Below are 27239 nucleotides of genomic sequence, written 5' to 3'. Positions count from 1 at the left end.
AGCATCTTATTCCTGATGCAACTGTACATTCTAGCTGTTTTAATTAAATAAGTCATCTAATTTCTGACACCTTGCAAACATCCATTACTGCAAACTGATACACAATAGGGAAATAAAGCACATTTCAGTTTAAAAAGTATCCTAGAAAAAAAATCTACTTGATACACATTTAAAATATTCTTGGTAAAAAAAAAAGCATGGTGTTATCAGACAATTCCAAAACGTTCTGCTCTTTTCCTCTTCTTTGCCTAAAAAAAGAAGGTATCAATATCAGAAAGTCTATTCATTTACAATTCATTTCTTATACGATAAATTGATCCTAGTCATCTTAATGAATTCAGCAATGATTATATCACGAGAGTTCGCAGAACAATGATTCATCATCCACATCCAGCATGAGAACCATAATTCTATTGATGATGGAATCGATCATATATACTATGTAGAACTATTATATAGCATATTCGAGAATATATCCATATTACCACTCAACCACAAGGCAATTACATCAAATTTTGATTCATTAGTTTGGAGTACACAGGGAACAGGAGATGGTAGATTTGTATCTTCACTCCATTCAACTGCTGGAGCCTGTGACCTTTCATTACTCCTCCCCACCCCCACCCGACAGACACAAGGTCTGATCAACCTTAGATTTAAAATGATTAGATTTGCAATTGCTAAAAGCAACAAAATAAAACATTTACGCATATTATACATTACTAAAACCAGTCATGTAAAAACCTAGAGATCAGAGCTGGTGTGTTTCCATGGTGTTGGCTAATTATGTTGAGTTTGATTACCTCAACATCATCCCCGCCTCCCGCTGAACTGGTCACAATTCCAAATCGCTCCTTTCTCTTTTTCATTTTTTCATCATCTTCAGTCTACAAGTAAATATAAACACACATTAAAATCATAAAAGAGATATCAGAACTAATTCAAGACAGAAATGTCCATCTCAATTCGTAAATACAATATGATATGGGACAAAGCCACAAATACGTATATAAAGAAATGAACACTTGAGCACGATTCCAGACGGCTGCAATTGCACAGCAGCCAAACATCATTAAAAAATTACAATGAACTGAGAAAACAACTTCTCATTATGTCCCAGCAGTTAACATACTGCACAAAATTACAATACCCACTGAAAGCTCTGGGTAACAAAAGGGTTACAAAGAACACAATCGGTATTTTTTGGCTAAACTGAGTAAACCATAACAACAATAAACAGCAAAAGTGTACCAAGAATTCAGGCAATTTATAGAAAAAAAAAAGAGTACTCTGTCCCAGCATAGCCAGGAAAAGAAAACAGGTAGTATTAGAATGCAAGTCATTGTTTGACCTCAAATCTCTAAATACTCCTTAAACATTTATTGGCATGTGCAGCTTTGGTGCCATTACCAAAGAAAGGAAAAGAACTTCCGGAAATTCAACCACACAGCTCTCGGCATTTCGCAAATGACACTTATCTGAGCGTTGTGAAACATTAAGTAGCTTCAAATGGTAAACATTCAATGCACTATGCTAAATCAATTAAAGCAATTTGCTGGCATTCAGTGAGGTTCTGCCCTGTTAATAAAAGACTTCGAGTCGAGAGAACAGCCATGACTTGGTTGTATAACACTTTGAAGAAAAATAAGAGGCTTTTATTGCTGACAATTGATTTGGTGTTGAACTAAGCAGCAGTATACAAGAGGTTGACTCATTGGATTAGAACCAGTTTCCCCACAGAGTTTGGTTAAAGCAGTATTTCAATTTCATTTCAGAGCACATGGGAGGACAAAAAAGTTGTTCCTTTATCAAATCAGGAAAGTGCTAGGAACACACCATGTCTGACAGCATCTGTGGAAAGAAAAACAATTCATGTTTCAAGTTGAACATGGCGCCTTCAGAAAATATTCAGTTGTATGTGAATTGAAACATGAACAGTTTCTCTCTTCACAGACACTTTCATCTTCCAAGTTTTCCTTTGTGTTTTTTCCAACATTGGGCTGCATGCTTCATTTAAAATATGTACTGATATCATCCCTCTTGATCTATCCACTGACATAGATTGGTCACTGCTTCTTTGATGCTCATTGTCATATAAATCAACAATTTTCCAAACAAAATATTGGGAAGACCAAAGCCATCATTTTTGATACCTACCAACAACTCCATCCCCTCCCTAATCACTGTCTGAGCCTGTACCAGCATGCTGTCCAATCAGATTCAATGAGCTTTGACCTCAAATCTACTTCATCACCAAGTCTATCTACTTCCACCTCTGCAGCACTGCCAGTCTTCACCCATGCTTTAGCTCACTTGCAAACCTTATCCATGCTTTTGATATCTCTCGACTTGATTATTCCATGTTTTTTTGGCCAGTCTTTTACCTGCCATAAAACATGTCCTCACCCAAACCTCCTGCTACCCATATGCTAACTGACCCAAGTACCATTCACCACTACGCTCACTAACTTCAATTGGTTCCTTGTTCAAAACCAAGGACTGTAACTAAACCAAATTCCCATATGTATGCCCCAAACTAACTCCGCACTCCATCAAATTTGGCTTTTTGCCCATTCAATTTTCAATTGCTCCACCACTGGCAGATACCCTCAAGCTCTGGGATTCTGTACCAAACCTCTCTACTGCTTTTTTTTCCTTCCAAAGCCACCTGAGAACTTATCAGTTGAGCAAAACATTTGATTACCTATCATAATACTTCTATGTGGTTTGGTAACAATTTTGTTCAATACACACACTTGTGAAGTGGTTAGAGACATTTAACTACATTAAATATTCCATATATATCCAAGTTATGCACACTCTTGGTAGCTTGACAAAATAATTACATAAATAATCCAGTCTGTAAAAACAACCAAACAAGTAACGTTTGCTATTCAGACATACAGAATCAAATCATTCCTTCCAAGTTTAAATACTTGCATAAAGCAAGTTAGAAAAAGTACAGCAGGAGAGATTTGCAGTGCTTTAGTTTCTGTAAACCCTAGTTCCAAATTTTAAGCAGCTACCAGCTATCCTCTACCACAGCTCAAATTGACATAAATTAGTTTTTTTCAAAAAGTCTAACTAATTGAGTTTGAAAAGCAGTTTCCTAACACAAGCAAAGTCAAAGGATCAGGTAGGAATACAGTACTATTATGCAACAGGGCTGTGATTACAACACTTCATTGGTTTCAGACCCCTGGGTTGTGGAACAGGACAAAAAAAAGATTCCCACTCCTAATTGCTGCCCAGTGACCCTTGCTGGAGTGTATTTGCAAGGATCAGATAAGGAGGGAACAAGTGGACATGACTCTCTGCTAGCTAACTAACCAACACAGACAATCAAATAGGCAGGAATAAAGACAGGGTCACTGCTATGTGTAGAACTATACCTCATTGCAAGTTACTCAAGGACAGCATACTTGCACTAACTCACATGCAACCATTCAAAGACTAATTCAGAGCAGCAAAAACAGCATCGGAATAATTTCAGCAACAACATTAAAAAGGTCTAATAGAACACACCTAAGGTCCTGTGTAATTTCATTGCACGAGTTCTGCGAATTAAATTGCAATGGTGAGAAGCCACTTTTTGTCACAACTTCTGCCCCTCTTCTGTTCACTTCCCCATGTTTCCATTAAATCAAACAACTAAGAATAAGGGCATGTAGAGTAGGAGAGCAAGGTTTCAAAAGTACATCCACAACCACTCCCATTTGCAACAGCCTGTATGTAGCAAATGTCACCTTGTAAAAATACAAGCAATGAAACTAAAACATCTCTGAGGTAGAAATATAGTCCACATCAACAGGAAACATTCAGGAGGTTCAATGAACTGCTATAGTCAACTTCACATTGTAAAGATTTCCTATGCAGCTGGTTCAATGATTACACAGTCATTCAATACCTAACATCTAATATTTTGGATAGCTTTTTAATAGAATCACCATCTATACAGACATCTACAATAAACAAAATAGTTCCAAAGTAATTTTTATCGCATCTTATGAGCAGCATCAAGATTCAATCACCAAGGGAAATAGAATTTAGTGGAAAATAATATTTTTAAAGCCATACTATCAAAACATTTGATTTTCCACCACTGAATTCTGTTTGCTTTTCCCATTCAAATATTGAAAAGGTCACTTTGGAGAATGCTCCTTCGGACATCAGCTTGCAGTTACATGCAGATAAACAAAGGATGCCTATTCAAGTATTATTGTATTACCAGCTGGGTTTACTTCCTCAATTACACAACTGCACTTTGCTACTGTGTTCAGCACCAATACACACCACAGAGGACGACAACTCTAGGGGAGGCAATAAGGATAAATGTGGCCTGGTTCAATTGGTAAGCAATGTGTTTTTTCTTTAAATGGCTCAGTAAGCAAAGGTCATTTGCACTCACCTTCTCTCAAAGTCATTAAGGAAAAAAAAGTTAGAAAACTACACAATTGTTGCACCTTCCATGTTCATACGTCCAGGCTTGTGGCTATTTTTGCTGGCAATGTTTTATTACCCATTGGCTTAGATTCAGATATTGTAATCCCCCAGCTTCTCATGTTTTTAAATTGTGTTGTTACCAGTCTGCAATGGAGGAGAGACTAGCTGATCACTGCAGTGTTGCAGACCTACAAAGAGATAGTGTACACAATCACAAGTCCCTTCTCACAGTAAGGGGCCAACGACAATGACAACTTCACTGTGCTACAATGTTTTCTGAAGCTGTCAGCTGCATTCTCCCTGCCATCAACGTTCATTATACCATCTAGTGTGGCTTGATCGAGAGCTCCTCAAGAACTCACAGGGGGTAGAAAGAACACATTGTCACCTTAAAAGGCTTACCCAGGCAGCACTCTTAACACAAAGCCAATTTGTTTGTGGATTCAAACTTAGCAAAAACCCAGGTGACAGATGAAGCCTACTAAAGTGTGCTACGGAACAGAAGTTTACACTTGCCATAAAAATGCAAAGAGATTTTGGCAAAAAATCTTCATGTACTTTTGAAGAAATGGCAAACTGGATATTTAATACAGAGCTGTATTGTTGCTTCAGTGTTACGCAAGAGGGTCATTATTTCGCAGCATGCTGCAATGAGCCCACTTCCAACTGTGTACAAAAACTTCCCAAGCACCCTTCGATAATTAAATTTTCTATCCTTGTTACAGTCAAAACATTTACCACCTAATGGCGGTCATTATAATTCGCTCCATGTGCGCATTTCCTGCAAGTGGTGGTGTGCCAAGTCCATTACCAACTACAATAATGTTTTCTGTACTAATCAGAAGCCATTTGAGGCTTAAGGTGATTAACCAGTCCAGCAAGGAATATACCAAACTTTTAAACCTGCAAGTCGGACCTTCCATTCTATCACCTCCACTTTCTGCAAAAATGGCCTGATTAGCTGCCACCTCAACTAGTAGCAACTAATTGTTTGAAATTTGTCAGCTGCTTTTAGCAAACTGTCGCTTATAAGTGAAGTATTCTTCATCTCTCTGGTCAATGGAAACCAGTACAATATTAAGCATATTAGAAGAAAGCAGTGTAATGAGGTTAATTGAGAACTCCAGTTTTTTCAAATCAACTTCAGCGAGAATTGCTGAGTGGATGATCCATCTTGACCTCTCTCCTGAGTCCCAAGATGCCAATTTTCAGCCAACTCAACTCATTCCACATATCAAGAAATGGCTGACCCCACTGGATACTGCGATGGATAGGGACACAGATAACATTTCAACAATAGTACTGAAGTAATGTTTCCTAGTACTAGTCACACACCTTGCCAAGCTGTTCTGGTACAGCTACAACACTGGCATTTACCAAACAGCGTAGAAAATTGTCCACAAAAGACAAGGCATATCCAACCCAGCCAGTCTCCTCAACTGTCAGTAAAGTGACTGAAGATGTCATAGTTGGTCATTCAAACAGCACTAACTTAAGAATATTGCCCTCTCTGACACCAGGGGCACTCAGCATCAGGCCTCATTACAAAGTGTATACAAATGTGGACTAAAGAACTGAACTCTAGAGGTGAGGTGAGTGTGACTGTCCTTGACATCAAGAAAACTGTACCATCAAACAACCCTGACAAAACTGAAATCAATAAAATTCAGAGGGAAAACTCTCCAATGTTTGGAGTCATACTTCGCCATGCAAGGGAAGATAATTGTATAGTTGCAGCAGGTCGCTGCAAGAACTCCACAGGGCAGTGCCCCAGGCCCAGCCATCTTCAGCTGCTTCAATAATAACCCTTCCATTATAAGGTTAAAAGTGGGGATGTTTGCTGCTGATTGAACAATGTTCAGCACTGGCCTGAATCTCCTACAATTAACACCCTAAGGGTTACCTTTGACCAACAACTGAACTGCTCTGCTCACATTGTGACGACAAGTGCAGGTCAAAGTTTGGGATTCTTCAGCAAGTAACTTCCTTCTGACTACCCAAAGCTTGTCTACTATCTAGAAGACAAGTCAGGAGTACAATGGAATTCTCTCCACTCGCCTGGATAAGTGGAGTTTCACCAACATTTATGATGCCAGCTGATGACATTACTGGACAGTCCGATGTCAGTGAAATCTGGCTTAACAGAAATTGTGTGTTTCAGTTAATATGGTGGTCATTCACATAAGGCAGTAAGTTTCCTTAGCAACAGAAAATAAATTACACAGAATATTGAACGCAATTAGCAAGATCTTAAAACATACAGCAAACCAAATTTTCAATTTGTTTCTTAACACCATGAATTTACAGCCGCGCAAAATCACTCTTCTAGATCATACTAAGTTTGATTTAACTAATTCTCCCCAGTTTTCTGAACTGTGGAGTCTTATGACACACACACTCTCAAAACAGAGCTCGACTTCCTCAGCTTTTGCTAACCTGCAGATTTCTAAACAAATACTGTAGGTCTGGAAGCTGCAACAACTGAATTTTTCTACAATTCCCTTAGTTGCAATGAAAAAAATTCCTGTCTGAGACTCTTGCTGCTTATGACCCCTGTCAGGTCTCCGCCAAATTGCTCTAAGAACTTGCAATTGCTGGTTTTCTAAACCAAAATCAACCCTTGATTGTTATGACTGAAAACAAGCCAATGCCATTCAATGGAGGAGAAAGTGAGGACTGCAGATGTTGGAGATCAGAGCTGAAAAGGTGTTGCTGGAAAAGCGCAGCAGGTCAGGCAGCATCCAAGGAGCAGGAGAATCGACTTTTCTGGCATGAGCCCTTCTTCAGGATTCCTGAAGAAGGGTTCATGCCAGAAACGTCGATTCTCCTGCTCCTTGGATGCTGCCTGACCTGCTGCGCTTTTCCAGCAACACCTTTTCAGCAATGCCATTCAAATGTTTACTGTACTGTTGTATAGCACTATTTGTATAAACAATTTTCCATTCACACTCCAGGTTCTCTGCTCCCTGGATTAGGTTCTGGACTAATTGCCTGACACAGATTTTTTTCTTTGAGAAAAATCTTTCACAGAAATAACCAACAACCACAATCACTATCTTGAATTTCAAATTCCAAAAAATTACAGATAAGAAGCATGACACAAGCCAGGACAGAGCTCACTAAAGGTGATCAAGGAATTGTAAGGATGCAGGCACAAGAGCAAGAGAGCACACTTACTCTCAGTGTTCACACTCATGTATGCAGGCACGCATTGACCCTTGCTGTACAGGTTCAGGAGGCCTACTAGACCATAGTGACTGCAGTCCTACCAAGGGCAGCGCCACTCGGAGTTTCATCCCCAAACCTACTTGAAGTCTTATTCTCCAGTGCTGCCACTGACTTACAAAGAACAGTACAGCACAGGAACAGGCTCTTCAACCCTCCAAGCCTGCGCCATCACATTTTGCCTGTCCATTCTAGAACTGTCTTCATTTACAGGATCCGTATCCTTCTGTCCCCTTCCTATTAGTGTATTTGTCCAGGTGAATGTTGCTATTGGGTCTGCTTCCACCACCTTTACTGGCAGCGCATTCCAGACACTCACCATCCTTTGTGTGAAAAACATGCCTCACGCATCTCTGTTAAACTTCCCTCCCCTCACACCTTGAACCTGTGTCTCCTAGTAATTGACTCTTCTGCCCTGGGAAGAAAGCCTCATACATTCTACTCTATCCATGCCATTCTAATCAGTCACCCCTAAACCTCCTGCACGGCAGTGAAATCAAACCTTTCTTCATCGCTAAAATCCTCCATACCAGACAACATCCTGGTAAACCTTTTCTGTACAGAACTGCATGCAATATTCCAAGTGTGGCCAAACTAAAAGTTCTGTAAAGCTGCAGCATAACTTGTCTATCCTTATACTCAATGCTCCTTCCAATGGAGTTAAAAATCACAACACCAGGTTATAGCCCAACAGGTTTATTTGGAACCACTGGTTTTCAGAGCGCTGCTCCTTCATCAGGTAGTTGTGCTGTGTGCTTCCAAATAAGCCTGTTGGATTATAATCTGGTGTTGTGTGATTTTTAACTTTGTCCACCACCAGCTCCTCCACATCATACTTTCCAATGAAGGCAAGCATGTTATAAGTCTTTTTAAAAAATCTATCTTTTCACCCTGCGCCGCTACCTTCAGTGATCTGCGGACCTGTACACCAATACTCCGAGGGGATGTTCCCAGACCCACCCAAAAATGCATTCTCTCTCTTGCAAGCCCCCCCATGGCCAACGTCACTCCTGGCCTCACAGTGAGTGAGGAAACTCACTCATACAAGTGTCAGGTGTTCTAATCAGAGGCAGTTCCTCTCCCGTGTTTGCTAATGATAGGCACATTAGTGAGACTATCAGCAAATGCTGGAGAGAAAAGTCCTCCATCCAAGAGTATCTCCTTGCACGATGCTCCAAATACAACTACGTTGGTTGCAGGTCAGACAGGATCCCTGGGTGGGCTGCAGTTTGGCCCACAGACTGCCCATTAGACAAATCCAACCTAGAATGCAAGCCAACAGGTGCTGGGAATTGTCAGGTTTTCACCCCATAAGTTTCTCCAATACTTTCTCTTACCTGATATTTATTATCTTAAGTCACTCACTCTTATTAGCACCTCAACTATCCTGCCTCGGGTGTGGAATTTTGTATCTTCCCCCACCGCCAAAAGCATAACAAGGTATTAAGTTCTGTCAAAAAATACTTATAGTTTGACTAGATTCTTCACCTACCTTTTTTGAGAGTGATGAGACATTCATACCAAATCTTTCAGCTCGCTCCCTCAATTTTTCAGCACTGATCTGAAAGTTAGAGTAAGCCTTCAGAATAGTGAAGTAAATGTAATTCACTGGAACAAAACTAATTCAGTGTCTATTGATACAGTAAAAGAAAATTTCTTTCATACACTATGTTTAACATTCCAAGGTGTTTTGCAAGCAAGTTATCAAAAAAAATTCACATTAAGCAATACTGTACAAAATTTTGGCTTCCTGAACCAAAGAGATAGGTTTAAAAGAAGCATTTTACAATGCAGCAGAGAAATTTAAAGAGCAAGTTTCAAAACTATCCTGTTTCTGGTGTGAATTTTGGTCTTCTATGAAGACAGACATCTTCTCCCACCTTCAAAAGCATAGCAAGGTTTTAAATTCTGACAAATGAAAAAAAAACTTGCACTTTGCATATAGAATCTTCAGATAATCAAATTCAAAGCAGGATGATTAAATTTGGGTGTGTGCAAGAGGCCAGAAGCACAGTATTCTGGAGATAATGTCACTCATATGCTCTTGTTAAAAGGAGTAAAACATCAAGGCTTTTCATGGAAAATCTGACATTGTAACAGGTTAGAGATAGGGAAGGCCGAGGCCATGAAAGTATTTGAAAACCAGGACAAAATTCGAAAACAGATCACCTGCTTGATTTAAAAAACCAGAATAAATACCATGTACATGAAGCTTTTTAAAAAAATCATCTTCAAACAAATACCTTCATTCATATATTAAAATTCACAACTTAATTGAGTTAGCATTTGATTGAATCAAGTTTTAGTCAATATACAGGAAGATATTCCACTTGGAAGCTGTTTTAATCAATGCACAACATATTCTGAAATTCTGCTACATCGTCAAGTCATTTTCAAACTGATGACTTCACTCAATATTGCATTACATTCCATGTACACACATCCAGGCTTGGAAAAAAGAAACTCTGCCACTGGCCATTCAAATTATGATTTGACACTCAGACAGAAGACAGAGGATTCAGATGGCATTTTTTTTAAAAATGAAAATAAAACATACCGTAGTTTTGATAGTTCCTGGAGTACCTGCATTGAAAAGAATGAAATTCACTATCAATCTGGTGACCTGTTTAGAAATACAATAAGGCCAAAGACAAATACTGGAAATATGACTGCATTTTTTTTGTTTCTTTAACCGACATGTACAGCCTTGGGACTGACCATTTAAAAAAAAAAGACTGTGCATTCACTTGTGGGACATGGGCATCACCAGCTGGCCAGCATTTATTTCCCATTCCTAGGTGACTCTTGAGAAGGTTGTGGCGAGCTGCCTTTTTGAATCACTGCAGTCCATGTGTTGTAGATGTGCCCTTAGGGAGAGAATTCCAGGATTTGACGCAGTGACACTGAAGGAATGATGATATATTGCCAAGTAAGCATGGGTGGTGCTGGTACGAACATTCTCACTTCTGACCTTTTATGATGGAGGAAAGGTCATTGATGAAGCAGCTGAAGTTGGTTGGGCTGAAGTAGGGAGATCGAAGAATTCATAGGCTGGCAGATTTTGGAAAAGTGCAGATGTAGCAGGGTTGTTATGGGTGACTTCAACTTTCCCAATATTGACTGGAACCTCCTTATTGCAGATAGTTTGGATGGAGCCATTTTTTTCAGGTGTTCAGGAGTGTTTTCTTACTCAGTATGTAGACAGGCTGATGAGGGGAGAGGCCATTTTGGATTTGGTACTTGGAAATGAGCCAGGACAGGTGTCAGATCTCGTGGTGGGAGAACACTTTGGTGACAGTGACCACAACTGCGTCACATTTACCATAGCCTCGGAGAGGGAAAGGAGCAGTTACCAAGTGAAAATATTTAATCGGGGAAAAGGAAATTATGATGCTATCAGACAGGAGTTGGGAAGTACAGATTGGGAGCAATTGTTCCACAGAAAGGGCACAACAGACATGTGGAGACTGTTTAAGGAACAGTTGTTGCGAGTGATGCATAAATTTGTCCCTCCGAGACAAACAAGAAAGTATAAGATTGAGGAGCCTTGGATGACTTGAACAGAGGAGCTTCTTGTCAAAAGGAAGAAGGCAGCTTACATAAGGTGGAGAAAGCAAGGGTCCAGCACAGCTTTAGAAGATTACAGGCTTGCTAGGAAGGAGCTCAAAAATGCACTGAGGAGAGCCAGGCGGGGGCACGAGAAAAGGTTTGGCAGGAAGGATTAGGGAGTAGCAAAGGCATTTTACTCATACATGAGGAATAAGAGAATGATCAAGGAGAAGGTAGGGCCGATCAGAGATAGGGTAGGGAACTTGTGTGTGGAGTCTGAGCAGAAAGGGGAAGCCCTAAATGAGTTTTTTGCTTCGGTTTTCACGAAGGAAAAGGACCTTGTTGCGAATGAGAACTCTGAGGAGCTGGGAAACAGATTTGAACAGATCGAGATGGAGGAAGTTAATGTGCAGGAAATTTTGGCAAACATTAAGATTGATAAGTCCCCAGAGCCAGACCAGATTTATCTGAGGCTGCTCCGGGAAGCAAGAAAGGAGGTTGCTAACCTGCTGGCGAAGATCTTTACCTCCTCACTCTCCACGGGAGTCGTACCAGAGGACTGGAGGGAGGAGAATGTTGTTCCTCTTTTCAAGAAGGGGAATAGGGAAATCCCTGGCAATTACAGACCAGTCAGTCAGTCTTATGTCTGTGATCAGCAAGGTTTTGGAAAGAATTCTGAGGGATAGGATTTATGACTATTTGGAAAAGCATAGCGTGATTAATAACAGTCAGCATGGCTTTGTGAGGGACAGGTTATGCCTCACAAATCTTACTGAGTTCTTTGAAGAGGTGACAAGACAGTTTGACGAAGGTCGATGGACTTCAGCAAGGCATTCAATAAAGTTCCCACGGTAGGCTCATTCATAAAGTCAGGAAGTATGGGATACAGGGAGATTTGGCTGTCTGGATTCAGAATTGGTTGGGTGACAGAAGGCAGAGAGTGGTTGTAGATGGAAAGTATTCTGCCTGGAGGTCAGTGGTGAGTGGCGACCCACAGGGCTCTGTTCTTGGGCCTCTGCTCTTTTAGTTTTTATAAATGACTTGGATGAGGTGGTTGAGGGGTCAGTTTTCTAATGACACAAAGGTTGGAGGTGCCATTGATTGTATCGAGGGCTATTGCAGGCTGCAGCGCGACATTGACAATATGCAGAGCTGAGAAACGGCAGATGGAATTCAACCTGGATAAATGCGAAGTGATGCATTTTGCAAAGTCGAACTTGAATGCTGAACATAAGATTAAAGACAGGATTCTTGGCAGTGTGGAGGAACAGAGGGATCTTGGTGTTCAAGTGGATAGATCCCTCAAAGTTGCCACCCAAGTGGATAGGGTTGTTAAGAAAGCATATGGTGTTCTGGCTTTCATTAACAGGGGGATTGAGTTTAAGAGCCACGATGTTTTGCTGCAACTCTACAAAACCCTGGTGAGACCACACTTGGAATATTGCGTCCCAGTTCTGGTCGCCCTATTATAGGAAAGATGTGGAGGCTTTGGAGAGGATGCAAAGGAGGTTTACCAGGATGCTGCCTGGACTGGAGGGCTTGCCTTACTAGAAGTTGACGGAGCTCTGACTTTTCTCTCTGGAGAGGAGGAAGAGAGGTGACCTGATCGAGGTGTACAAGGTAATGAGAGGCATGGATAGAGTCGATAGCCAGAGACCTTTCCCCAGGGCAAGATTGACTGCCACGAGGGGTCATAGTTTTAAGGTGTTAGGAGGGAGGTATAGAGGAGATGTCAGAAGTACATCCTTTATGCAGAAAGTTGTGAGCGCATGGAATGCGTTGCCAGTGGTAGTGGTGGAAGCAGAGTCACTAGGGACATTTAAGCAACTGCTGGACATGTGCATGGACAGCAGTGAATTGAGGGAAGCATAGTTTAGGTTATTTTATTTTAGATTAGGATTAATCCTCTGCACAATGTCGTGGACTGAAGGGCCAGTACTGTGCTGTACTTTTCTACGTTCTATGGAGACACAAACCCAAGAAATTCCTGCAGAGATGTCCTACAGCTGAGATGACTGACCTCCAATAACCACAACCATATTCTTACGTGCTAGGTATGACTCCAACCAGGGGCATTTTCCCCTGAATCCCATTGACTCCAGTTTTAGAGTCATAGAAGTGTACAGCACAGTCCAACCTGTCCATACCTAACCTAATCTAGTCCCATTTGCCAACACTAATCCCTCTAAACTCAGAACTAGAGAGCATAGATTTAGGGTAAGAGGGGAAAGATATAAAAGAGACCTAAGGGACAACTTTTTCACGCAGAGGGTGGTATGTGTATGGAATGAGCTGCCAGAAGAAGTGATGGAGACTAGTACAATTGCAACATTTAAAAGACATCTGGATGGGTATAAGAATAGGAAGGATTGGGAGAGATATGGGCCGGGTGCTGGCAGGTGGGACGAGATTGGGTTGGGATATCTGGTCGGCATGGACGGATTGGACCGAAGGGTCTACTTTCATGCTGCTCATCTCTATGACTCTATGACTTCATCAGAAGTCACACAACACCAAGCTATTGTCCAACAGATTTATTTGAAATCAGAAGCTTTTGGAGTGCTGCTTCTTCATCAAGCAAAGTCACAAAGCAGCAGTGCTCAGAAAGCTTGTGATTTCAAATAAACGTGTTGGACTATAAACTGGTGTGAGACTTCTGACCTTGTCCATCCCAGTCCAACACCACACCTCCATATTATGGCTACCACTTTAGGACCTTGATCAGTAGTGCTGGTGCTAAGCCACTCTTGGTAGTAGGCATTGAGATCCTCCAGAGTACGTTGTGCGTCTTTGCCAGCATCAGTGCTTCCGCCAAGTGTTGTTCAACACTAAGGAGGACTGATTAAACAGCCAAGGGAGAACTGTATGTGGTAATCACTAGGAGGTTTCCTTGCCCATGTTTAACATGAAACCATGAGACTTCATGGGGCCCAGAGTCAATGTTGAAGACCGCCAGGGCAGCTCCCTCCCGACTGTATACCACTGTGCCACCACCGCTGTTGGGTCTGCCTGCTGGTGGGACAGGATGTATCCAGGGACAGTGGTGGTGGTGGTGGTGGTGTCAGGGACAGAGAGAAAATGAGGACTGCAGATGCTGCAGAATATATCAGAGTTGAAAAGTGTGGCGCTGGAAAAGCACAGCAGGTCAGACAGCATCTGAGGAGCAGGAGAATCAACATTTTGGGCATAAACCCTTCAATCAGGAATGCCTGTCCACCACCCATCGTCCTTGGTGCTGGATAGGACTCCAACCAGTGGACAGCTTCCCTCCAACATTGATTTCAATTGACTTTAAATTTTGCTGGAACATCTAGTAGCTCCATCCAGTCACATACTGCCCCTGTCAAGAACAATTACTCTCACTGCACTTCTTCAAACCAACTTTTTCATTTATGCCTGGGCCAAGACTGCAAGAGTCAAAATTGATTGGCCTTCACGGAACCAAAATGAAAATAAGATTCTTAAACCAAGCAGTCCAAGATTATTAGTCACCCTCACCCCTAAATTGACTCTGAAGACAGATCAAGTGTAATGGTAACAGTATTAATTCAACCACAGCCATTAGGAAATTTGCAAGCACCTTCCAATTTAGATTCACTGCAAATAATAACATTCAGTCTGTGTTAACCACTGCCCACTGTGATATAGCCAAGGCAAAGAATTCAAGACATACAAGCAATAGGGCAGATATGGTCATTGTTAAAAGGGGGAGAGAGAAATTCAAGAGTAACAGTTTCAAAAGATCAGAACAAAATACCTCTTGCAGGTTTACTGTTTTATCCTCAACATTTGTAACAATAACCTGACTCACGATCAAAGGAACTGGCTTTAGGAATGGTGGCAGTTGGTGAAGGGAAGGGAAGTGAAGTACAATAAACAGCCTGAGAGCAGGTTTTTTTGTTAAAGCCAGACAGGAAAGGAGACACACAGAAAAGAGAAGTTGCTTCAGGTGTACAAGTACAGCAAATTTAACGTGCACCCTTACAGCAACTGATCATACAGACTGGTGGAATATACAGATATATGGGATAAGATGACCTTGTTATGTTTTGTTTTCTTGCTCAATTTAGATCCTTTCAAACTCATCTATAATATTGGGAACAATGTTGGATCAAACACCACTGAGATTTTTTTCTTACCTTTTGTTGCAACAGGCAAACCAAACCTATTTTGGAAAGAATAGATTATTAGAATTTTCTAAAAATCCATGTAAAACTAATGACAGCACTGTGGTACAGACCACTGAACCTTTTGTCTTATATTTAGCTTGTTTGAGAATGGATTAAAACCACTTTTAAAGTAGCTGATTAGTGAATCAATACTGCCATCATCTGGACAGTATTAGGATAGATACTTAAAATAAAGTAGTAAAGAGTAGAAAAAATGAATGAGCCTTAGCACTGACTAGTGGTCACCAGCATTTTGTTTCTTCTCAACCAATTAAAGATTTAAGAAAACTAAAACTAAGAGCTGCACAAGTTTGAGGACAAAACATAAGATTGCCTAAGATGAAAACACTAAATGCATGCTTCAGCAGTTTGACCCTTCAACAAATGAAAGTAGTTCAGCTGCCAGAGAAGTGATCTGAGTTTTGGACTGATTAGCAGACAGATTTATTATTAGAGTAGTATTAATTACTTGAATTTTTTGGTTGTTACAATGTGCACCAGAAAAAAAGAGAGCACCGAACACTTAACTGCAGTTCATCCACACCTAAACTGGGGAAACGGTTTACTTCCTCTTCTCTGCAACTTTCTTCCCCCTCAGTTGAGACAGATCAAGTTTGCATCAAAATATCAGTATCTAAAACCTCCAGCAACTACTGGAACACATTCAGGAGCTGATTTGCACCTCTCCGATATAAGACAAGGTGACAGTTTAGCCTCTCAAGCCTATTTTACCATGGTTAACCTGTGACCAAACCCAGTCTTTGTTACTGACAAAAAAAAATTAGGAATACGGAACAAACATCTCAGACTTCAAATTAATTGATCTTGCATCAATTTCTGTTTGCAAAAAAATGTCAACCTTCTACCACTTCATGAAGAAGTGATTCCACATTTCACCCCTGAAGATTAATTCCAAGTTTTAAGACCATACCCATAGTCCTAGACTTTCCAAATCAGTAGAAATTGGATTTTTGTTTTGCTATCTGCTCTTAACATTTTGAACAGTTCAATCAAATTGACCCATAGTCTTCTACATTTCAAGGACCACAAGAGTTTACACAAAATGTCCATGTATTGTTCTGGTAAACTTATAGTGCAGTCCTTCCAAGGATAATACTCAAATTGGAATCAAGAATACAAGTGAACTGTTACAGTAACGTAATTATCTACCTGTGTTTTCCTTTAAAAGAAAAAGTAATTTACCAAACTTAATTATTTGTTGGATAATAAAGTGGAAGATCACCATGTTAGCATTTAGAAATCACTGACAGCTGTTTGAAGGATAGGGTGTTAAAGGAACACAGGAGCATTACATGTACTTGATTTAGGTTTATTATTCAGGTGAAGACCAAAACTAAAGACTGGTTAAGCAAACTGACCTGTTTCTATCTTTTAAGTTCTATATAATAGCTCCCAACATCATGATCACTATACTATATATTTGTATCAATATGCACAGCATGACAGTTCAACTCTATTTTGCAGAAAAATGTATCACCCCACAAATGAAATTCATGTTGCATAAAGGTTAAATTTAAAGTTTGACAGCAAGTTTAGGTAAAGTACCATATCCAAGCCGGTTTGTGCAATAACTTACCGTGCAGCACGAGCAGCTTTCTTACTCTCTGCTGTCCCTGGTACATTGAACCGTTCTGCTCTTTTCTTTAGCCTCTGTAAAGAGGAAAACAAAAGTGAAGTGATATCAAATTCAACATGCTGTTTTACTAAATCTCTCAATTGTTAAGAAGTGATCAGGCAGTCAGTGCACATGACAGTGCAAGGTACATCTCCATCTTTGTCTTGACCACACTATCCTATACTGAGTTAAAAAACTTAAGCAAAACATGATACCCAAAGTGCCATGAGGTACCACAATAAGAGCCATTAACCTCACAAGGTGGGATAAAAGGCAAGTAGAATTTTTTTTTTGTTATAATTTAATTTTGTGATAATTTAATTCCAAACAAATTCAGAAGAAAAGGATTAGGTTAAGGTGGTCAATGGCTATCAGTGTTCAAACTTCAAGTCTTTTTTTTCTTCTCATTCATCTCCATTTTGAAAACTTTTTCTCTTCTCCATAGCCTTCTGCACCATTCAACATCAGCTGACCAAGAGTTATCAGCAAGCTTCTTCCAATTTCGCCTGGAGAACACCAGTCACAGACTCATCTTCCTTTCTCAACGCAGGCAAAGAGAGTCATAGACATGTACAGCATGGAAACAGACCCTTCGGTCCAACCCGTCCATGCCGACCAGATATCCCAGCCCAATCTAGTCCTACCTGCCAGCACCCGGCCCATATCCCTCCAAACCCTTCCTATTCATATACCCATCCAAATGCCTCTTAAATGTTGCAATTGTACCAGCCTCCCACCACATCTTCTGGCAGCTCATTCCATACACATACCACCTTCTGCTTGAAAAAGTTGCCCCTTAGGTCTCTTTTATATCTTTCCCCTCTCACCCTAAACCTACGCCCTCTAGTTGTGGACTCCTCGATCCCAGGGAAAAGACTTTATCTATTTACCCTTTCCATGCCCCTCATAATTTTGTAAACCTCTATAAGGTCACCCTCAACCTCAGACACTCCAGGGAGGTTCAGCCTCTCCCTGTACCTCAGATCCTCCAACCCTGGCAACATCCTTGTAAATCTTTTCTGAACACTTTCAACTTTCACAACATCTTTCCGATAGGAAGGAGACCAGAATTGCACATAATATTCCAACAGTGGCCTAACCAATGTCCTGTACAGCAGCAACATGACCTCCCAACCCCTGTACTCAATAGTCTGACCAATAAAGGAAAGCATATCAAACGCCTTCTTCACTAACCTATCTACCTGCGACTCCACTTTCAAGGAGCTATGAACCTGCACTCCAAGGTCTCTGTTCAGCAACCCCTCCTAGGACCGTACCATTAAGTGTACAAGTCCTGCTGAGATTTGCTTTTCCAAAATGCAGCACCTCGCATTTATCTGAATTAAACTCCATCTACCACTTCTCAGCCCATTGGCCCATCTGGTCCAGATCCTGTAGTAATCTGAGGTAACCTTCTTCGCTGTTCACTACACCTCCAATTTTGGTGTCATCTGCAAACTTACTAACTGTACCTCTTATGTTCGCATCCAAATCATTTATGTAAATGACAAAAAGTAGAGGACCCAGCACCGATCCTTGTGGCACTCCACTGGTCACAGGCCTCCAGTCTGAAAAACAACCCTCCACGACCACCCTCTGTCTTCTACCTTTGAGCCAGTTCTGTATCCAAATGGCTAGTTCTCCCTGTATTCCATGAGATCTAACCTTGCTAATCAGTCTCCCATGGGGAACCTTGTCGAATGCCTTACTGAAGTACATATAGATCATATCTAAATACTTGTACTTCATTCTGTACTGTACCACCCCTACAACAATAGCTAAAAGCATTTTTATGTTGCTGTGGTTTAAAAGAGAGTGGAACTATGCTGGGCATTTGATGCCAATTTTCCACATATTTTCAACAGGATCAATTGTTAGTAAAGTGTTAGTTTACGAAATAGACCAGTGAGCCTTATGTCTGTTGGAGGAAAGGTTTTGGAAAGGATTATGACAGATAGGATTTATAATCATCTCGCAAGCAACAATTTGATTGCAGATAGTCAACATGGTTTTGTCAAGGGCAGGTCATGGCTCACAAACCTCATTAAGCTCTTTGAGAAGGTAACCAAACATGTGGACGAGGGCAGGGCAGTTGATGTGGTGTACATGGACTTCAGTAAGGCATTTGATAAGGTTCCACATGGTAGGCTGTTGGAGAAAATAGAGGCATGGGATTGAGAGTGATTTAGCAGTTTGGATTAGAAACTGGCTCTCTCTAAGAAGGCAGCGAGTGGTGGTTGATGGAAAATATTCAGCCTGCAGTCTGGTTACTAGTGGTGTGCCACAAGTATCTGTTTTGGGACCACTGCTGTTTGTCATTTTTATAAATGACTTAGACGCAGGCATAAGTGGATGGGCTAGTAAGTTTGCAGATGACACAAAAGTCGGTGGACTGGCGGACAGTATGGAAGAGCGTTGCAAGTTGCAGGGGGACTTGGATAAACTGCAGAATTGGGCTGAGAGGTGGCAAATGGAGTTCAACGCAGATAAATGTGAGGTGATTCACTTTGGGAAGAATAACAGGAAGGCAGAATACTGGGTCAATGGAAGGATTCTTGGTAGTGTGGATGTCCATGTACATAGATCCCTGAAAGTTGCCACCCATGTTGATAGTGCTGTTAAGGCAGCATACAGCATGTTAGGTTTTATTGGTACAGGGATTGAGTTCTGGAGCCATAATGTCATGCTGCAACTATACAAAACACTGGTGCAGCCACCCTTGGAATATTGTGTACAGTTCTAGTTGCCCCATTACAGGAAGGATGTGGAAGCATTGGAAAAAGTGCAGAGGAGATTTACCAGGATGTTGCCTGGTCTGGAGGGAAAGTCTTATGAGGAAAGGCGGAGACACTTGGGTCTGTTGTCATTGGAAAGAATAAGGCTAAGAGGGGATTTGACAGAGACATAAAGATGATCAGAGGATTAGATAGACTTTCACTGTCTACCCTTCCTCCCAAGATGATAATGTCAGCTTGTATGAGAGGGCATAGCTACAAATTGAGGGGTGATAGATTTAAGACAGATGTCACAGGCAGGCTCTTTACTCAAGTGGTAAGGGCATGGAATACCTTGCCTGCCAATGTAGTTAACTCAGCCACATTAGGGAGATTTAAACAATCCTTGGATAAGCACATGGATGATGATGGGATAGTGTAGGGTGATGACCTTAGATTAGTTCACAGGTCGGCGCAACAGAGGGCCGAAGGGCCCGTTCTGCGCTTTATTGTTCTATGTTCTAAAACTTGTAAAACCCACAAAGGTGAGCGCCTCAGAAGTAAAAGATGACTGAGCTAACTGCATAGTAAGCTTTACACAGCATTTAAAATATGCTTGATTGACAATGTACAAGCACCTCAACACTGAGCACAAAGCCACATCTTATCTTTCCATTGCATAAGGGTGGCATGGTAGTTAGCACTGCTACCTCACAATGCCACGTCTGTGGGGGTTTCCTCTCAGTGCTTCAGTTTCCTGTGGATTGGCCATGCTAAATTACCCGCAGTGTCCAGTCATGAGCAGGCTAGGTGGATTAGCCAAGGATTTCAGGAGGGGTGGATCTGGGTGGGATGCTCTTCAGAGGGTTGATGTGGACAGGCCCAATGGTCTGCTACTGCACTGTTGGGATGCTATGTTTCTGAGAATACTATAGTCATTTTAACCAAATTCTGCAAAATGGTCTGTTTACTATGTCCATTAATAACACTGAAGTATAACTGGCCATTGCAGGATAACATGCATGACATTGGATGCATTCTCAAAACCTTACAGTACTTAAAGCACTCCTGATAGGTTTACAAGAGTTGAGATTCAGCTTATTTAGACCCATATTCATTCACAAAGCTAAAAAAAGGTTTTATGAAATCACACTTCACATAACTATGGGCATATTTTTTAGGGTGAGAGATTTAAAAAGAATATAAAGAGGCAGTTTTTTTAAAAAAAAAAGTGGTTCGTATATGCAAGAAACTTCCAGAAGTGGTGGATGTAGGTACATTTACAATGTTTAAAAGACATTTGGACAGGCACATGAATAGGAAAGGTTTAGAGGGATATGGGCTAAGCGCAGGCAGGAGGAGGTAGTTCGGTTTGGGAATATGGTTGGCATGGACTGGTTGGACCGAAGAGTCTGTTTCCATGCTGTGTGGCTCTGACTCTACTACATGTACCTTCAAAGAGTGTTAAACAACTTTTCCCAAGCTTTTTATTTATGATCAATAAAACATAACTACATGCCTGTTTCTGTACTTCTCAAACTGACTGAGCTCAATACATAACATTTCATATTCCTTAAAACCTAGTGATTTAGCCAAATGCTTTTTCATTTTCATCAAATGATTTCAATGTGATATTTATTTTAATGTTTTGAGTTAATTGATAAATATGGGAGTACCTAGTGGAATAACTGATACCAACACCACTTTACACCATCCCCAATATTAACTCAAATGTTTTCAAAAAGTTTAGAATACCAAGTTACCGTTTGTACAATTCACATATTTCAACATTTAAAAAACTGAAATATTTCTCTAGTCTTGGATTCAGGTTTCATTGCATCTGTGGAATATAAAATTGTATACAGGACAAGATAATAAAAGAGCAGTGGTGAACGATCATTTTTCATACTGGAGGGAAACACAGTGATGCTCTCCTGAGATTGGTATTCAGACTACTGATTTCATATTGAACAACCTAAACTTGGATACACAGGACATCATTTCGAAATATATGTATGCTACAAAATGCAAAAAAGTATAATAAGCAATATCAAGACCATGGTAAAAATAAAAATTTATCAGAACTGTTTTTATCAGCTATAAAAATACCAATTTTGATATGAAAAATAAGGTAATGAATGAATCAGTTTTCAGAAATGTTGAAAGAGACCCCGGGGACATTAATACACAAATCTGCAATGGTAACAGGACAAGCCAAGACGACAGTTATTAAAACAAAAAAATTCATATAGCTTTTTTAGAAACAAATGTAGAGTACAAAAGCAAACAAAGCAATGCTAAACATGTACACAACTGGGTCAGGTCTCAGGTGGAGCAATTTTCAAATCAGGCCACCACACATAATTCAGTACATCAAGGCCTTGAAGTGACTTAGAAGAGATTTACTAGAATGAAATCAGGCATGAGCAACTTCTGGTACGCTGGGGCCCCGCACGAAAGAAAGAAGGTTGAGAGAGAACAGGTGTTCAAAACCATGGATGGTTCAGAGACAGAGAAGGTGGTTACGCAGGTTTAAGCTGATTGGCTTGAGAACCAAAAGGTGACATGAAAATAAAAACGAGCTGTGATGATTTGGATTGAACTCTCTTTAAGGGTTACAGTAAGATTCAATAGTCACATTCATGTCTTCGAGGTTTTCCCCATGTCTGATAAAGATGTGTATGCCTAGAATAGGTCATTAGCATCTTGCCAGAAGCTTGAAGGTGCCACATCATATCAAGCATGACTGACCAAAAGATTCTGCCATTCTTACCACCTGCTATAGGTTTACTGATGGATTTATAAGCTGGTAACCAACCACTTGAGCTACGTTTTGAACACAGGCTCCTGGGCCATCAAGCCCTGGAGTGGGATTCAAACACAGAGCTTCGAGTTGAGAGGGAGAGGTATTATCCATTGTGTCACAAGACCTCCAGTCAGAGTCAAGAGAACTAGGTAAATACTTGGAGATTAAATAAAGGGCAATGGGATTAATTGAGTAGCTTTACCAAAGGGCATGGGTGTGATGTGCTAGATGTTTCTTTCTCATACAACTTGCATTTTATCATTCTTGATGCATTCCAATCGTTTGGACAATGCATAAATCTTCTTAAAACACACTTTTCTCTCGAATTAAAAATTAGGAAAACAAGCAAAACAGTACTTTCATTCAATTGCTTGCCTTGTTCTTCAGTGTTTGATCATTCAAAAAGTCAATCAGTTCACAGCCTGTTTATAGATGCATACCCCCAGTATGCATCTATACACTAGCCACATTTTTGGACCAAATGTTTAATTTTCTCCTACAGTTCTTTTTTCCGTTCATGGGATGTGGGCATCACTGGTTAGTCCAGTATTTACTCCTTATTCCCAGTGCCCTCATGAAGGTGGGGACAAGCTGCCTTCTCAAACTGCTGCAGTCCATTTGCTGTAACTGGAGCCACAAGGCTGTCAAGGAGGAGTTACATTTATTTCTTTTAATGCAAAATGTATTCAGACAAATTTAAAACAATTACAGAGGAACCTCGATTATCTGGCAGTTAACCGAATTGCAGATTATCTGAACAAGATCGCAAGATCCCGATGCTTGGCTAACTATGTTATCTCACATTCGATTAACCCAACGAAATACTCCCCGTTCGTGTCCTTTGGAGAATCAAGGTTCTTCTGCACATGACAATGGATAGATAGAATATTAATAGGTCAAGCTGTAAACGTTGCACCCCAAAATACACAGCATATTAGCACATTTCAATAACCGATTAACACCTCACACATAAGTTACTAGTTCAGATTGTTCAGCTGGGGAATAGAATAAACTGGGCACTCACCAATAGTTGTATTCCAAGAACTGAGAGCAAACTTTTGATCAATTCAAAAGGTTAGGGTACAAGAGGGTAGTTAAATGCTTTGCTCCCCAATCAAGACAACCTAATTGCATAGCATAGCTTGATAACTTTATTCCTAGGAGGTATGCTAGGAGAAAGTGAGGACTGCAGATCAGAGTTGAGTATGTGGTGCTGGAAAAGCACAGCAGGTCAGGCAGCATCTAATGAACAGAAGACTCAACGTTTCGGGCGTAAGCCCTTCATCAGGATGAAGGGCTTATGCCCGAAAAGTTGATTTGCTTGCTCCTTGGATGCTGCTCAGCCTGCTGTGCTCTTCCAGCACCACACTCTCGACTCCTAGAGGTATGTTGTACAGATATTATCAAGGCATGCTTAATTCAAACTGTTGCACTGAGTTTATTTGCTGCAAATTTTAAAAATTTAACTTCGTAGCAGGTGTAGTCTCTTCAAATAGTAACCCAGCCTGTATTCAAATGATTTAATGGCACCCAGCTGAAAGACAAATTCCTACTCAGAACACAAGGATCTCTACTTTTAAATCCTTGAGTTATGCAATCTTATAATTAATTTCTGAACAGTACAGGTCCAACCACCCACTCAAGACTGCTGTATTTACAGGAGTGACTAGCAATTGAATATTCAGAGTTAACACCCAAACCAGGATCACCAACTCAGTATTCTTTACTTCAATTTTATGTTCAGCAACAAGAGTTACTGGTGGAAACCCAAGACAGCCACTATTTTAAAAAGCCCAGAATAGCTATACAAATTCATCTGCGTTATTTTACATATCACAAACCAACATACTTTAAAAATAAATTTGGCTTACTTGTACATAGTTAACTGGAAAAAGGAGAACTAACCAAACACTGATAGACAAGCCAGGCAATATCTTATCAGGAATTCTCAGGTTGACAGCCTTCCGTCACTGCAGCAGCTCAGCCTTTAAAAGCGCCACAGCCCACCATTGCTGCACAGCATTTAAGAGTGCTTCGGCCCATCAATGCAACACAGCTTTTAGCGCCGCCACGCCGCAGCCTTTAGCGCCAGGACAGTCCTCCACCGCCGCGCCACAGCCTTTAGCGCCAGGACAGTCCTCCACCGCCACGCCGCAACCTTCAGCGCCAGGACAGTCCTCAACCGCCACGCCGCAGCCTTTAGCGCTAGGACAGTCCTCCACCGCCACGCCGCAACCTTCAGCGCCAGGACAGTCCTCCACCGCCGCGCCACAGCCTTTAGCGCTAGGACAGTCCTCCACCGCCACGCCGCAACCTTCAGCGCCAGGACAGTCCTCCACCGCCGCGCCACAGCCTTTAGCGCCAGGACAGTCCTCCACCGCCACGCCGCAACCTTCAGCGCCAGGACAGTCCTCCACCGCCGCGCCACAGCCTTTAGCGCCAGGACAGTCCTCCACCGCCGCGCCACAGCCTTTAGCGCCAGGACAGTCCTCCACCGCCGCGCCACAGCCTTTAGCGCCAGGACAGTCCTCCACCGCCGCGCCACAGCCTTTAGCGCCAGGACAGTCCTCAACCGCCACGCCGCAGCCTTTAGTGCCGGGAGACTACCCTCCCACTGCACCACAGCCTTTAGCGCTAGGATAGCCCACTGCTGCTGCAGAACAGCCTTTAGTGCTACGCCAGCTTATAGCTGTAAACCAGCTTTTAACACTGCGACAATCCAATGGTTCCCAGTTTTTTTTAGCATTTTGACACACTGTTGCCATTGGAGGTCAGCTCTTAACAGGGTCTGCCACTGCTGGCAGCTCACCTTGAGCGCTGACAATCTACCATTGCTGGTGCCAGGCGTTTACCATTCCAACTGTCTATTGCTGACAATCACACTAACAGGCAGATTTTATCTTTTTCATATACCACAGCCAGTGTCTATGCCTTCTATTGCAGCTCTAATAACTTATCAACAAAACAATTTAATAGGATGGATTTCACACGTGTCACATAATTCAATAGGGCAGGCAGGGACCCAGGTACAGTACGTGTTAAAAGACACAAGTGAAGTTATGCTGACCAGTTATTACATATATGCAGCGAGGCCAGAGATCCATGACCACTTAAAACAACCCAGATTGTTATATTAGCCATCACATATAACTGGTAAATCATATTAACAGTCCCTGCAGCTTATAGTTGGTATGCTCATCAGCATCAACCACCTTAAATTATCAGAGTTGCATGATCTACTGCCAAAAAGGGAGAAGACCAAAACAAAAGGCAAAATGCATTATAGTGCAAGAGATATTAGGGTTAGTTACATCATACATTTAGTGATTTTTACCCATTGCAGAACACCAAACTTGTCGAGAATTCTGCATGTCAACTCACTACCTAAAAATTTAAATCACCTTTAACAGATGTTAAACTTCAGCTGCAGTCAAGTATCGAAAGAACATCAGCAGATAACTTACTTTAAAGTTTGTTTATAAAAATGATCATTGGCATAAAACATGAGATGAGTAATCTTGCAAAAACTGGCCGATACTCACCTCACTCTCTGTCATTGGTGCCACTATTTTAACCAACTTCTTTGCTGTAACTCTGAAAAAGAAATACTTTCAGAATGTACGATGGATTGAGGTGAAGATCTCAAACTCAGCTTAAACAGTTTACCATCAAAAAATTGGTCTTAGGCTACACAAGGATATTGATGGATTGGTCAGAAGAACAGATAAGTGGTAAGTGTTACTTTACCTCGATAAATCTAAGGTGATCCACTTTGGAAGAAATAACAAGACAATAGAGCACTCAAAGAAAGGCAGGACACTAGGAAGCTTAGAGGAACAGATGGATCTTTGGGGGCTTGGCGACAGATCCATGAAGGAGGCATGACAAGTTAACAGGTTAGTTAAGGCAGCATACAGGACAAGTGCCTGTATCGGTCGAGGCACTGATTATAAAATGTGATTACATAGATTATATGTACCATTTTGGTCACCACATTATAGGAAGGACACGACTGCACTAAAGAAGGGTGTAAAGGAGACTCATCAGGATGCTGTCCAGGATGGAATATTTCAGCTAAGAGATTCTGGATAAGCTCAGATTGTTTTCTTGGAGCAGAGATGGTTGAGAGGGGACCTGATTGAAGTGTATAAGATCATGAGAAGCATGGATAGGGTGGATAGAAAGCAGCTGCTCCCCTTAGTCAAGAACAAAGAGGCACATTTTTAAGGCAAAAGGCAGAAAGTTTAGAGATTTGAGGAAACACTTTTTTTTCAGCTAGAGGGTGGTGGAAACCTGGAATGCACTGCCAGGGAGGGCAGTCGGGGCAGGGAACCTCACAACCTTAAAGAATGTGGATGTAAACCCTGTGAAGTGTCATGATATTCAAGTGTGGGAAAATGAGACCAGCGTAGATAGTTATGTATTTTTTGGCAATGTAGACTCGATGGGCTTCTTCTGTATGATTCTATGAATTTTGATTAAGAAACCAAAATACACACTTGCACGAAGCTCAAAAATTATATTTAGCAGGGATCTAGGAATACAGCACTGACTCTCACTTAAAAGGCCAAGTTTAGAAATCCACACTAGATTGTAAGTGGAGCCTGACAAAGCTTCAAGAGGCTGCTTGAGGACTGACAAATCACATAAGGGACTACTTTTGTTACAAAACAAGAAAACAAGCAATCCCACGAATT

At 41.2% G+C, this 27239-nt stretch overlaps 1 protein-coding gene across 1 annotated transcript in view; it reads right to left on the bottom strand.

The window, feature by feature from the left end:
- Nucleotides 1–91: 91 nt before the first annotated feature.
- The window catches only part of sarnp (SAP domain containing ribonucleoprotein), a 34131-nt gene continuing 6983 nt past the window's right edge, over nucleotides 92–27239 (bottom strand). The window contains exons 5-11 of the mRNA XM_043681692.2: nucleotides 26085–26136; nucleotides 16984–17057; nucleotides 15357–15382; nucleotides 10226–10251; nucleotides 9161–9229; nucleotides 804–887; nucleotides 92–248 (exon numbers count right to left, since the gene is read on the bottom strand). Coding sequence (XP_043537627.1) covers nucleotides 207–248; nucleotides 804–887; nucleotides 9161–9229; nucleotides 10226–10251; nucleotides 15357–15382; nucleotides 16984–17057; nucleotides 26085–26136 — 373 coding nt within the window. The 3' untranslated portion in view covers nucleotides 92–206. The remainder of the gene's footprint in view (nucleotides 249–803; nucleotides 888–9160; nucleotides 9230–10225; nucleotides 10252–15356; nucleotides 15383–16983; nucleotides 17058–26084; nucleotides 26137–27239) is intronic.

This window comes from Chiloscyllium plagiosum, unplaced genomic scaffold, assembly GCF_037043375.1.
Source record: "Chiloscyllium plagiosum isolate Xiang-an unplaced genomic scaffold, Cpla_swu_hap1 HiC_scaffold_53X, whole genome shotgun sequence".
In the NCBI taxonomy this organism is placed as follows: Eukaryota; Metazoa; Chordata; class Chondrichthyes; order Orectolobiformes; family Hemiscylliidae; genus Chiloscyllium; species Chiloscyllium plagiosum.
Note: the sequence above shows the minus strand (reverse complement) of the source record. Positions and strands in the feature narration are given on the sequence as shown.